General features: G+C 41.9%; 1 protein-coding gene across 1 annotated transcript in view; it reads right to left on the minus strand.

Annotated features, from left to right (window-relative positions):
• Window positions 1-14576, minus strand: part of LOC134872205 (protocadherin Fat 3) — a 54665-nt gene that overhangs the window by 20905 nt on the left and 19184 nt on the right. The window contains exons 10-32 of the mRNA XM_063895385.1: window positions 13302-13438; window positions 12480-12755; window positions 12078-12288; window positions 11702-11916; window positions 11303-11461; window positions 11102-11223; window positions 10831-11013; window positions 10612-10726; window positions 10234-10515; window positions 9432-9782; window positions 8973-9146; window positions 8319-8849; window positions 7067-7431; window positions 6603-6756; window positions 5967-6074; window positions 5668-5851; window positions 5101-5321; window positions 4173-4625; window positions 3743-3877; window positions 3246-3639; window positions 2273-2469; window positions 554-707; window positions 216-449 (exon numbers count right to left, since the gene is read on the minus strand). Coding sequence (XP_063751455.1) covers window positions 216-449; window positions 554-707; window positions 2273-2469; window positions 3246-3639; window positions 3743-3877; window positions 4173-4625; window positions 5101-5321; window positions 5668-5851; window positions 5967-6074; window positions 6603-6756; window positions 7067-7431; window positions 8319-8849; window positions 8973-9146; window positions 9432-9782; window positions 10234-10515; window positions 10612-10726; window positions 10831-11013; window positions 11102-11223; window positions 11303-11461; window positions 11702-11916; window positions 12078-12288; window positions 12480-12755; window positions 13302-13438 — 5355 coding nt within the window. The remainder of the gene's footprint in view (window positions 1-215; window positions 450-553; window positions 708-2272; window positions 2470-3245; window positions 3640-3742; window positions 3878-4172; window positions 4626-5100; window positions 5322-5667; window positions 5852-5966; window positions 6075-6602; window positions 6757-7066; window positions 7432-8318; window positions 8850-8972; window positions 9147-9431; window positions 9783-10233; window positions 10516-10611; window positions 10727-10830; window positions 11014-11101; window positions 11224-11302; window positions 11462-11701; window positions 11917-12077; window positions 12289-12479; window positions 12756-13301; window positions 13439-14576) is intronic.

Below are 14576 nucleotides of genomic sequence, written 5' to 3' on the forward strand. Positions count from 1 at the left end.
CATGTCAAAATGTTTTTCTTCCTGTTCAAGGAAGTCTTTTCTATTCGAAAAATTGTGCGTGATAACATGTATCTGTAAGTAATCTCAAGTGAGAGTCAGCAGTTTGAATGCTTAGTGACAGTATCTTGAAACTGCATTTATTGTGACTCTATTTGCTCATTATCATCCTTGTTCAACATCTTACTCCTCCAGAATTAAACTTCTTATTAGCTCACCTTCATCTGGGTCGCTGGCTTGCAGCCGGGTAAGCAAAGCCTTGGGGGCGGCATTCTCATAAACGCTAGCCAGGTAATGGTTAGAGGAGAAGGAGGGGGGATTATCATTCACATCCAATACTTTGAGAGAGATGTCAGAGCGGCAGAACAGCCCTCCTCCATCAGTTGCCTGGGCAATGAGTTTATAAGTGGTCGTCATTTCCCTGTCCATAACCGTGGCCGTGCGCAATTCACCTTAGGACACAAATAAAGATATGTAGAAAGGAGGCGTATTCTCTGACATACTCTGCATATTGTTTTTCCTACAAAAGCATAGAAAATATATGAACCGAATGTACCAGTGTTGGCATCCATGTAGAAATCTTCAACCCCGATGCCAAACAGTGAGTATTGGATGTCAGCGCTGGAGCCTGAGTCAGCATCTGTTGCGCCCACTGTCAGAATGCCCTTGTTAATGGGAATGTTCTCAGGAAAAGAGGCACTGTACACCGCCTGGCACAACAAACACACAGACACACACACACACACACACACACACACGCACACACACACACACACACACACACACACACACACACACACACACACACACACACACAAGCACAAAGTGAAACAACAGTTTCTGGGGGGAAAAAAAGGAAATCTGTCTAACACATAAAACTGTTGAGCAATGCCTCTATTATCCCTGGTGAGAACGAGCATAACAGTAAAGTGCCCTTTCCTGACCCTGCATTCACTCCAGACAGTTACCGCCTCTGGAAATCAACTTTGTGACCCCATTATTTCACCACACACACACCAACTACTTTTCCATTTTTTCCCAGACTTGCTGAAATGATTCGTCCATAACCTGATGAAACTACTATATCTACTACCAATAATATTAATTCACTTTCAACTAATATTACTTGTACTGCTTTTCCACTATACCTATCACTATTATTTCCTATGCTGCATCAACCATGACGAAACACGATGGCTAGTAGCAGAAGTGGAGGTTGTTTATCGCCATTACTGCTACTACCTTGACAGCTGAGTTCTGCAGCTACCATTACTTCAAGTAGAAATGCTTTTGTTTCTATGGTTACTATAAGAGCATCAGGCACTTCAATACTACCACTACTTCTCAAACAACTAGCACTTTTAATCAAAACACATGAGAAAGAGGCCATAATAAGCTACAGAATAGTGTGTGACTAAACATATTTTGATCAATGTGATGCTGTCACCGTACCATGCAAACTTTGTAGTTATCCTGGCTGAACTTGTAAAGGAACAGAAAGAATATAAGAGGAGAAGAGGGACACGGGGAGGGATGATTTCAAAGAGAAAAAGTTTGGACTGGAAATTTAACTTTCTTAACTAATGATGTGAAATTTAAGAATTGAAAAGGGGGTATTTCTAGAAGATGGAACATCCCAATTATAGTCCCTTTTCACAGTTGCTGGCCTCTTCTACAGCGTTCATTTGAGTTTGCATCTTAAAATAAAAAAGCTGATGTTGATTGTTTTTTGTGTCACACAATTTGTACAGTATGTCAAAAGTAGTAAGTTACAGTTTAGTACTATTGATATATCTGATGAAGTAATTCAAATGAAATTCTGTACTTTACTAAACAGTGAAACAAAGACTATTTTAACAAACCCTTTTCTGCAGCCGTTTCACATACATAAATACACACCATTATTCAACAGCATTTAAAAAGACAGATTGCAGTTACTGTTTGTTGCTCTCCGATTCTGCATGACATGATAAAACATTGATCAACTATTTGATATTCAACTTTGTATTTGTTTATCTTCACTTTAAGTAACAAAGTAATTTGTCTGTAGCCAGTGTAACTTGGTTTTTCACAAAGATTTTGAATAGATGTTTTCTTTCTATTTTTAGCCAATACTAATTGCAATGTGGTTAACGTGGACATAGGCAGACCACAAAGGCAATTAGAGTGCCATGAATTCTAAAACAGCTATGTAATAATACTTCATTGTCCTACATTCCAATAATTATTTGTTTGCGTTGCATATTTTTACGCATCTACATGTGTGTATTCTGACCTGGTTGCAGATGGGACTGTTGTCATTTGCATCCATGACGGTGACTTCCACTGCAGTGCGAGTGACATATAGGCCATCGCTGGCTGTGATGTTGAGCAGATACCAGTCCTGCTGCTCACGATCCAGCAGACCGCTCACGTAAACTTTCCACTCTCCCTGTACTAGAGCCAGGCCAAACACGCCCCGCGGGTTCCCCCCTGAAGATTAAACGGGTGAAAATGAAACCGCTGACAACCCACAGCATAGAAAGAGGCAAAGATGTATTGTAACAGACTTGTGAATTAACAGGCATTCTTATTTAGTCACAAGAAGAAAAAAACACCAGCTCCCCACCCATCCACACCCCCACACAAATGATGCAAGTACCCTTTGGCATAATCAATAAACATCTATCATCATAGCCTAAGCCGTGCTGGTGGTAAAGCAGTTATGGCCTTTCAAAGTGTTAAAAAGATGACCTTTCATTATGACACTACAAAGGCCAAAATACATCACCCTTAGATATTATCAGACAATTTTATGTGAATACAAATGATCAAGCTGAGTGTCAAGGTGAGAGTTTTGCCGGCAAGGTTTTTATTACTCCCATAAAAAGGAGTAACTACACAAAGCCATGTGTGAGTGTGTGGAATTCCAACCAATATACCAACTTCACATCGAATTAAAGACTCATTAAAACATCTGTGTGTTAGTTTGCACTCTATATATTATATAAATACAAATGTGCATTTCTCTGCCTTGATTAAGACGGGGTTTTTTTTGTACGATGTGTACATTGTAGAATGAAAAGGAAATTCCCAAAAATAAAAGGTTTGACATTTGGATTGGAATTTATTTGAAATGTGACCTTTAATAATAACAACCTCCTTAGTGGAATTCATTTTTATGCAACACCACCTTATCTCACTGCATAATGCAATTACTGCAACACATTATGCTGCCATTATGTTAGTATTGTTTTTCATTTCCTCACCAGTTATGTAAAAGTTGACGAGGCGGTTTTGATCCGTGCCATCTTGATCTTTAGTTTTTAGAACAGCTACCACCTCACCGAGGGGGTCGTTCTCCTTTACTGCACCCCGGTAAAGCTCCCTCTCAAACTGCGGGGGGTTGTCGTTGACATCCGACACAGTGATGGTAACCACTGTGGTGGAGGAGAGCGACTGTGACTCCCCCAGGTCAGAGGCCACTACTTCAAAGCTGTAGCTCGAGCAGGCCTCGTGGTCCATCTGACTCAGTGTGGTGATCCAGCCTGTTTTACTGTCAATAGCAAAGACTGAGCTCATGGTGATGGGGCTGCTGAAGGTGCTGGTGTCCTTTGTCAAGTCCAAGTTGTAGTTGATCAGAGATCCAAGGCTGTAGGTTACCTGGAATTAAGAAAATTAAGTAGCTTTCAAAGCATCAACAACAACAAAAACTGCTAAAAAAAACAAAGTATTTCTTTGTCAGTTGAACTTATCTGTCACACACCTGTCCATTGGAGCCCCAGTCTGGATCAAGTGCACGGACTTGTATCACTCTAGTCCCAACTGGCATCCCCTCCATCACTGTGGCAACATAGGCATTTGTCTCAAACATTGGCTTGTTGTCATTCACATCAAGGATCTGCAAAAAAAAAAAAAAAGAATCAAATTAAATGTTAAATTATACTGGAAAATATTGCAAATTAATCCACTCATTCTCAGAATTATTCAACCTAATTTTGAATGTATTGAATTGAATTGTCGTCATGTTGTGCAAAGTTTAATTATGTTATGTAGCAACTTCAGAACCTCAAACAGAGGAATCTTTGGAGAGAAGTAAGAACAAATAATGATCTAAATTTGTATAGGATATTTCCGTTGGCGTGCTTTTACATAATGAAATAATAACAGGCTCTTTGTTTAGCTTCATCACAAACCTTAACCTCGACGTCCACAGTGGAGACCGACTCGATCAGGTCTTTTCTTGTTGTTGCTGCAACCTTAAAGCGGAAGATGCTCATGAGCTCATAATCAAGTGGCTTGATCAGACGGATGAGCCCCGTGTCCCTCTCCACCAGGAAGGTCCCTCCCTGGTTGCTGTCGAGCGTCTCTCCACCAACTGCAGAGAAAGTCCCAGTCTGTCCAGGGGCCATGTACACAGACCCCAGAGCTGTTCCTACTGCTGTGTCCTCTGGGATGGTGAAGGAGTACTGAGGCTGGCTGAAGGACGGAACAAATGCATCTGCTGGGACGACGTGGATGAATGCTGACACCAGAGAGTGTTTTGCAGGGGAACCGCAGTCTGTGGCTTTGACGAAGAAGGACAGCACCGTCCCCTGGAGGTGGTCCACAGTGCTTTTCGTCATCATCCAACCACTGTCAGCCTCCACCTGGGCTCCGGCAAAAACCACAATGAATGATAGTTATATTTATTCCACTTTCTTTATTTTCCTGCATATCAAATTAGCCTCTTATACTTCAGCTTTTTGTTTCGTACAGTTCTATATTTTCTCCTAGCTCATAATTTAGTTTTTCTTTGGAACAGGCAAAACTAACTGAGGCATCAATCTTAATGTAACATCATTTTAACTTGATGAGTAAAATGTACAACTACAGATACCAGATAGCTGTTCCAATGAAAGGGGGAGCTGATGTCACTTGAGAATGTCTCTTAAGTAAGATCTACCGTATCATGAGTTTTAATATAGTTTACTCTTGTTTAATACATTTGTTAAGGTTCGAATCTGGTTTGATTTTTAGTCTTTCTTGAAGAAACTGAAAATGTTTGCTGCTCTATTAAAGCTTAGCATACAGATATGAAGTACAGCAGTATAAATTATAAGGTTTTAAAGCAAATGTACTCACCTCCAGCACATCCACCAGAGAAAGGCGTGCCTCGCTGTAAAGGGAGTAGGTAACCCTCCCATTGGGCCCGGCATCAGCGTCAGTGGCTTGGATCTGTGTGACCAGAGAACCTTTAGCAACATTGGCTTTAATGCTCATACGGTACTCCACGGCTCTGAACCGAGGGGCGTTGTCATTCTCATCAGCAAGAACCACTCGAACTGTGCAAAATGAGGCACGGCCTGGAAAAAAAACACAACGTAAATGTCTATGTATGGTTTCATACAGACTTAATAATTTGCCCTATTAAACAGTTTTCAATCAGTTAAAGCAAATGGCAAAACGTAACAAATCCTTAATGCAAACATGCTTCTCATTGTGTGATCTTCTTATACAGAATAAATGATCTTGAAGGCAATGTAAGAACAGTGACTACTCATGCACTCATGTTAGCTACATGCTTGGTCTGCCAGATTAAGGTATAACTTAGACTTTTGTGTATGTCTACAGTCATAAAGATGGGCTGATTTGAAGAGAGCCTTTGTCAGGCTATCAGTGTTATAGTCTGGTAAGTGTCATGAATAATACCTCCACCATCCAGGGCCATAATGGTCAGCACCATGTCCTTGTTAATAGGATTTTCTCTGTCTAATTTCTGAGCGGTTGATATGAATCCATCCGCATCGATAGTGAACTGAATTTTCCCCAGGTCGTTGATGAAGGAGTAGCTGATCTGGCCAAACAGCCCGGAGTCCTCATCTGTTGCACGGACCTGGAGACCCAAACAGGAAACAATGTCAAGGCTCTACAGCTTCTTCCATGTGGGAATGTTGAAATAAAATCCCTGATAGAAAGTAACTTAGTGAATGGTGAGCAGGCAAACTTACTTGAATGACCCTTGACCCCGGAGGAGCATTTTCTTGGACTTCAGCCAGGTAGAACCTCTGGCTGAACACTGGGCTGTACAGGTTGGCTCCCAGGACACGTACAATCACCTGCAGATTACATCATCATCATATCATTCTCAATTTGATGCCATCACAATAATCCTTACTGACCGATTTGTCAAACATGATCACATCAATCTGACACGCACACCAGCAGCATAAGCATCAGGCCTGTGATCTAATGGTGATTGATAGAGCTGTAAACACTCGGGAGAAACTACTGTGGAGGTCTGCTGTCTTCACATTATGTCAGAAGCGGCAGCAAAAGAATGAGGTGACATTGTATCTATAACATGTAATATAGACTGTCAGAGATAAGGGATATCAGAGCACACACGTGATTACCACTATAGGACAGTTTTTTACAGTATGCAGATCATCCTCACAGTTAATCCCTTATCACACAAACACATTAACCTCTAACTGCAGAGCCGCTCAGCAGCCAGTGGTAGGAAGCATCAGTCGTACTAGACAGCTGCAAATGTTTGAGATCAAATTGGAGGTTTCTCGGAATGAAACACTGCAAAGGTTAAAAAAATAGCAAATCAGTTAATAGTAAATTGTACGTTGTCTCACCTGAGCAGTGTTGGTGAAGACTCCATCCGACACGGACACATTTAGCTCATAAGAGAGTTTCATGCCTTGTCTCCTCTTGTTAGACAGACTGAGCACTCCAGTATCTGGCTCCATCATAAAAATCATTTTGTCATTCCCGGAGAGAATAGTGTACCTGAAAGCAATTTAAAAAAAATAGTACAAAGGTGTTTACATTGTTTCATGTTGTTTTGCTCAAAAGCTGCTGGAAACACAAAGTATTTACTTTTGTTGCTTATGCCTGAGAATCAGACGAACAAAAGTTCAAACCAGTAAGATTGCGTTTGAAACACAAAACTAAGAATGCCAATAGCAAGTACGCCTTGTAAATAATATAATGAACAGAAACATTTGGACGGGGTTCAGTGGGATACAATGCAAACACATTCTAACCATCACTTTAAGAACAAAACATCAAACCCACAGTTATATAAAACACATTTTACCTCAGTCTCTGAGCATCACAGATGTCGGCATCCGACGCCTGAACACAAGTCACAAAGTGCCCTCGGGAAGCCAGCTCGCTGACAAAGGCCTCGTACAGCGCTTGGCTGAAATTAGGAGGGTTGTCGTTTGTATCGGTTATAGTCACAGTGACACTAACATCACTGCTGAGGGCAGGGTCTCCACTATCTGTCGCCCTGACAATGAAGTTGTAGCGTTGGATGAGCTCATAGTCGAGCAGGCGTGCCGTGAATACCAATCCACTGTTACTGTCAATGTGGAAGAAGTCGGTGCTGTTGTAGATGTCAGATAGGATCTGGTAACTCACCGCAGCGTTTTTCTCTGAATCTTGATCCTGAGCAAACACCTACAGGGAGAGAAAGATTAAACATTTGCACTGCCTCATGCATTATTCAGAAAACAGTCTGAGTTATTTACCCTGACATACTCAATTCCTACAGTACTAAGTCACTGAATACTGAGCCCAAATGAAAAAAAGTGTACTAATGTTCTGGGATTTTTGATGGAGATCCAGCATTGAAATCCAAATCAAACCATTCATAAGCATCCAGCACAAACATTTTGTTGAAGCGCAATCATTTATCAACAAAAACAGACATTATACTGTATTCTGAAACCATTGTCACTTATATTTTAAGTATTAGTATTATAGATAATATTAATATTGATTGAGGGAAAGGAATTTTAGGTGGCACAACACTTAATATTTTAACTGAAAAACCACAACCTGCTTTTACAATGCATGAATGATTTAGTATACAAAACTAGAATACCAGTGAGCAAGCCAAAGTTTATTTTATGGCATGAAAACGATTTGTTTGATACAATATTCTTAGATACTGATTCTTTCTAAAACTCTAACAAGGCCATGACTTATGATGATGACTCAAAACTTTCAAAGAAATTGTTACAGAAAAGAATATATTCAAAAATCTGCTCAAGGCAACATCTTCCTCGGTGAAACAACATTCAGTAGCTGGTCCATTATTTGCTAAAGGTCAAGGGCCTCACAGGGAAATTTGTAGGGAAATATAACACTATTATCTCATAAATAAATCAGTAAGAAAACACTCGCATATTCATCCACAATACTGCTGAAGTGAATCCTAAGTGTAAACACTTATTTACTATGAGTATCACTCAACACACACACACAGACACACACACACACACACACACACACACACACACACACACACACACACACACACACACACACACACACACACACACCTGTAACACGGCTGTTCCAATCATGGAGCTCTCAGCGATCACAGAGGAATATGAAGTGTTCTGAAACAGTGGCGGGTTATCATTCACATCCAGCACAACGATGTCCACATCGACCTCAGACTTTGCTCTGGTCAGTGGATCTGTAGCCTTCACCGTCAGCCGGTAGTACTGTGTGGTCTCGTAGTCCAACAGATAAATCACGCTGATGATTCCTGTGTCAAAACCAATGTCGAACTGGAGTGAAGGGTCTCCGTCTGTGATGGTGAAGATGATGCTCTGGCCTTCAGGGCTGGTGGCATTGATACACAGGACAGATGTGGAGACGGCTACATCCTCCCTGACAGTGAGACCGTAGAAGGGTTTGTCAAACACCGGCATGGCTTTATTCACTATGGTAACAGGCAGCTCCACCTCACTTGACAGAGGAGGGAAGCCACCGTCACTGGCCACAAGGACCAACTTGTACTCTGCGTTGGATAAGCCAGCCTCAAAGGCCCTCTTTAATGTCAGCTCTCCTGTCACTGGGTTCACCTGCAACCAATATATCATAACTTGTTTCTAACATAGGAAGCATGAGAATGTACCAGAATGTTCAAATATATATCCCCGTATAAAAATATGAACACATTTAGAGCAGGAATGTGTAGCTCTTACCTGAAAGTTCCTGTGCTGCTTCTTAAGACTGTATGTCACTTCTCCATTAACACCGTAGTCTGAGTCGATAGCTGACACCCTGAAAATACCTGATCCAGGCTCTGCTTCCACCTGCACTGCAGCGTAGTAAGGGAGGTTCACAAACTCTGGAGCATTGTCGTTCACATCCTCCACCTACAGAGAGATCATCATTTTAAAGAGGCCCTAATATTGTTTTGGGGGTATTCCCTTTCCTGTAGTATGTTAAAAAGGTTTTGTGCATGTAAATGGTATGCTCCCAAAGTTCGTGCCAAAGGGAGTTTCTCCACCACACCTCAATTGGATTGCTTTTTTCCATAACATAATGAAATCCCTCTGTTACACTCGCTTTTCTACAGGCTAGCGCTTCAACACATTGTACTTGATAGACTAAGAGCCCCTAATGGGCTCTGTGTTAAGAAATTAAAAAAAGACAGCCACCTGAACTTGTACAGTCACCCTGGCCACCTTCACTATTTCATCTTCTCTGCGGACCTCCACCACCAGCTCGTAACTCTCCTTCTCCTCCCGATCAAAAGGCAAACCAGTGGTGAGCACCACCCCACAGGTTGGCCGAATGATGAAGCGTCCGCTGGGATTCAGCAGAGTGTACTTCAGCGGTTCGTTGAGACGGTGGCCAACTGTGTTGACAACAGTGACTACAGTGACATCAGGTATGTTCTCTGGGATTGAGGCGGAGTAGACCGGAAAGGTGAAGAGAAGGCCACTATCTATAGCTTCTCGGACCAGAACTGTGACCAAGGCCATGCTGGAGAAACGCCCATCCCAAACCTTAAAACGGACACATACAGAAGAGCATGAGTGCCTTTTTATGGGCATCCAGCACTGAGTGGGAAAGCATTATTTTTTTGTGTATTTGACAGCTGACCCTCAATAAGCTAATGCAGAGGATGTGATGCTGGGGTTTTTATCACATACTCAATGACACTATGTATGCATAACTTTGTTTCTCTTCTAAACAAAAAATAACACAACAGAAAAAACATTAGTGATTACCAATTTACCAGGGCATAAAACCCTGCGTCATTTAGCTGAAGTGTTTCATATCAACACAATGAATAACAATGGGTGTGCAGCTGACCCAGCGCTCTGTCCTCCCTGTGGGAAGCATTATCATGCAAGCCAGCTGAAGCCAACTTCATGCTGTAAATCTAAGCTAGTGACAGGATACATAAAAATTATATGTGTCATGTTCATTGAACACGTGTAGCTAATCACTTACCTTCACATTAAAGCGGTAACGGTCTTTACTGAGGTCTTGATTGATGACAGTGACAACACCTGTGTAGCGCTCCACAGAGAAGTACTCCGCATTGCTGTCCACCAGCGAGTAAACTAGCTGCGAGGCGAAGGATTTGTCAGGGTTTAGGGTGGGGTCAGAAGTCATATCGGGGTCCAAAGCCTCTACCCTGAGGACCTCGACACCTATGTAGGTTGGTAGGAGGAGTACTGCCTCGTAAGTGTCCTGTGACAACTTTGGAGGTGAGTCATTGATGTTGATCACCTAAGATTGAAACAAATACCCACAAATAAAAGATACAATTGAGTAAGGTAGGTGTGTATAAAGCACTGAAAGTGGACTCAGATGTCATTAACTTACCTTTATTATCACCTCTGCTGGGCTCTCAGTACTCAATGGAGGCAGACCACTGTCTCTAACATGAACCCGGAACACAAACTCAGAGAAGTTCTCATAGTCCAGGCTGGAGATCGTTCTAGAACAAAACAGCCATACATTTAATCACAAATCATGGCACATTTTGGTTTATAAGCAAGTTAATCATATGCCCAATATTTGTGGATTCTGCCCTTCACATACCGAATCGATCCAGTCCCAGAGTCTACGCTGAAAAACATACGAGCGGTCTCGTCTATGATCTGGAAGACCAACAGGGCGTTGTGGTTGCGGTCCCTATCGGTCGCCTGGATGACGAGAGGGTTACCATCCTCTCCCAAGACCACAGTGTTGACTAGAGCAGCCTCACTGATTACACCCACATACCTGTTAATGTAAAAAGATAACAGTGTTGCAAAAAAGGAAAATGTATGCTTAAAAATTGATCTAGAGAATCGCATGTGGTCATTGGTACCTGATTTCTCTGAAGATTGGAGGGTTATCATTGACATCCCCCACCTGGACGATGACGGTGGTGCTGGCCTCCACTCCGGCCATGCTCAGGGCATGCACCACCAGAAAGTAGGATGTTGTTTGCTGCCAAAACAAATAAATTCAGTGAGTAGTGAAAGGGATATAATGAAATTGTATGAGCACTCCTTGATCATCAACACACCTCGAAGTCAAGTGGTCTGTGTGTGATGATTACACCAGTATGATGGTTAATGAAGAAGCAGTTCTCCTCGTTGCCCCTGGAGATATCATATATGACTGCCGAGCGGCTGAGTGCGTTAACAGTGATCACGTGTGTTCCAATGGAGCTGTTCTCCATTATCTGCGAAAACATAGACATCAGTATCAGTTTATTAGTAATATTTGCATACAATAATTTCCCTGCACTGCTTCCTGCACATATACATGTTTTATTATTGAGTACTATCTGTGTTTCTGTCTTGATCTGTTGCTGCTATGAGACCTACATTTCTCTATAGGGATCAATAAAGGTCCCTCTTATGTTATCTCTTATTATCCCCCATGTTACCATCCTTTCAGTCAGACATTTCCTTCTGTTTACCTCGGCCTGATACTCATTCAGAGAGAATTTGGGTTGGGAAAAGTCGGAGAGTATCAATGAGATGCGAGCTGAAGCTGTGGCCATTAAAGGAGGAAATCCACTGTCTGTGACTCGCACAGTTAAGGTGTAAAAGCCCACAGAGGTGAGGTCCAGGTCCCTGGCGATGAAAATAAGGCCAGTGGCATTATCAATGCCAAACACACCAGCAGTGTTCCCTGAAAGCAGCAGAAAGGTTACAGACATAATTACTAGTAAATACACAGGACTTGAATCTCCATTTGTTTTTCTCTGACATATCATTAAGAAGGCTGTCGCAGGTCAAACCACTTCGCTAATTAGAAGCAAATACATACATTAAAATAAGATAGCAACAAACCTGCTTCCATAATATAGGAGAGTTTCCCGTTAATTCCATTGTCTTTGTCTAAGGCTGTCACTTGTAGGACAGAAGTGCCTATGGGAGATGATTCATAGGCCACAGCATCATATACAGTGCTGGTGAAATAGGGGATGTTATCATTAGAGTCCTCCACTGCCACCAGGATACGAGCCAGGTCGCGGTTAAATGGAAACTCCTGATCCTTGACCTGGAGTGAAATGACAGATGAATATGGATACCGTTTTAGGATGCAGTAAAAAATAAATAAAGAATGAGCCAACAAAGAAGAGGAGCTGAGAGGAGCTTCATTTTGAAGAGAGCCCAGGTAAGCACACACACAGACAGCCAAGCAATCAGACACAAAACATATATATTAATTTTTCCATGTTCCCGTCTCACCATGATGGTGAGGATGTGCTGTGTTCTGGCCTCATAGTCCAACCGGTCTGCAGTGTAGACGACCCCAGTACCAGGGTTGACCCTGAACAGCCTCATACTGACTGGGTCTACACTGCCATAGATGGAAAAGCTCAAACGGGCACGCTCATCCATGTCCGACGCTCTGACCCGCAGTAGCTCCATGTCAACTGGTGCGTCCTCTGAGACACTGACATCATAGGCTGGCTGTGAGAAGACCGGAGGGTTGTCGTTGCTGTCCAGTATTCGGATAAATACCTGAGTGACAATGATACAGAGGGAGAAATTAAAAAGTAATTCAAATAGGTAGTGAGGGTGCTCAGAATTGTATTCTTAAAGATAAGAGCCATGTTGATAATACTGATAATATTTGATTCAGTCGTGATGTATTCTTTTTTCATTCGCAAAATGGAGATACCAGCCCTATTTACACTAAATCTCCTTAGTCAAAGCCTTGGGTATCTTTTTCAAATTGGACAGGGTGTTTTCAATAAAGAATGTACGCAACTGTGGCACAACCTTTATTTGCACAGTCTAATCCCATTAATCCAATGATATCAAGGATTTCCCTTACGAGGCAGAACGAGTAGTCCAGCCAAGACAGCAGGAGGAAATGTCAAAGACAAAACCACATTTCATAGTCAGTGAGAGATCATTTCAGGGAAAGAGAATGCAAGCATAGCAAGGAGAGATGCTGAGAGTATACAGCTCCCCAAGGAATAGGTAACAATAATTTAATTTGATGTGGGTCTGGAGTGTGTTAGAGGCAGTGCCAGTGCATAACAAATCATCAAGTGTGCTTACCTGAGCTGTGGCAAAGTTGGTCCCATCTGTCACTTGAATAGTCATGTTGTACACAGACTGCACCTCTGCATCCAGGGGCTTGGCCACAACTAGAGTTCCAACCCCCACTTGAAGGTCATACTGCATGTCAAAGCTCCCTGGAATCACACACAAACACATACACACATAGCTCACACAGAGTTTCAGTCGTTTAGTATTCAGTGTGCGTGCTAAACTCAGGTGCTCTAAGTTATTACTGTGTAATTGTTTTGGCCAGGTTCCTGCGTCTGGAGCTGGAGGGTCTGTGAAATAAAATGAACTGAAAAGCAGTGCAATGTAGCAACGAAACCCACTTGGCAGCCAGAGAACTGTTAACAGCCACACAAACATCTGTCTTATCACTCCAAAACACAACCCATCTCAGGGATCAAAAACCTGCAGCCGGGTCTTTTCCACGGGCGCCGAGTGTACAGTTTAGAGGCTTAATGTTTGATTAGGATGACGGAGAGGATTGATACGTGTTAGGTATTCAGTGCCATCCTCGGTCTCATTCCAGCTTCTCTCCAGAGATATCTGGGAGCCTGAGCCCTCTTCAGCATATGAATACTGATTGGCCATTTTTCACAGGAGCACTGAAGCATGTTGAGTCGTGCCAAACCGTGGGGATTCGCTTTCTAATTCAGGTTAGGTTGGTCAATATTACACTGTGATCACACAGCATAAAAAAAACAGAAATCACAGACTGTAGTCTCTAAATAAAAATAAGTATTCTTTTTCTGTTATGCATGTTAGAGTTGCCTCTAGGGGCTCTTCAGACTCAGTTTTGCTATTTTTGGTAGCATCTTTAACAAACATACACTGATCCAAACATCTAAACAGTTACAATAAACCATGTGTATTAGCAGCAAATGTTTTACATTTTGACAAATTGTTTTAATGACTGACTTTTAGTCACTACTTTAAGTCTTAAACAGCTTGAATACCAATGAGATAAACAAGATGTATTTTGAGTGGGTCCCTGTATTGTTCTTATTACATAATCTTCCAGCATTTAAGAGGCAATGACACAGTTTAATCTCACCGAACAACACAATACATGCATACCGAAATAGCATTTGGTTAAAGGTGAGAGATCTATTGCAATAACATTGTTGACACAGATTACCATACAGTTTTCCCCCTTTTGTTACGGAGCATACCGGGGTTGTCAGTAACTGCATAACAAATCCTCATGTTGACTTATATTGTAAATTACTGTAAGTATTAAAGGTCATTATTTCAAATGTATTTCCATTT

This window comes from Eleginops maclovinus, chromosome 11 (genome assembly GCF_036324505.1).
Source record: "Eleginops maclovinus isolate JMC-PN-2008 ecotype Puerto Natales chromosome 11, JC_Emac_rtc_rv5, whole genome shotgun sequence".
NCBI classification, from domain to species: Eukaryota; Metazoa; Chordata; class Actinopteri; order Perciformes; family Eleginopidae; genus Eleginops; species Eleginops maclovinus.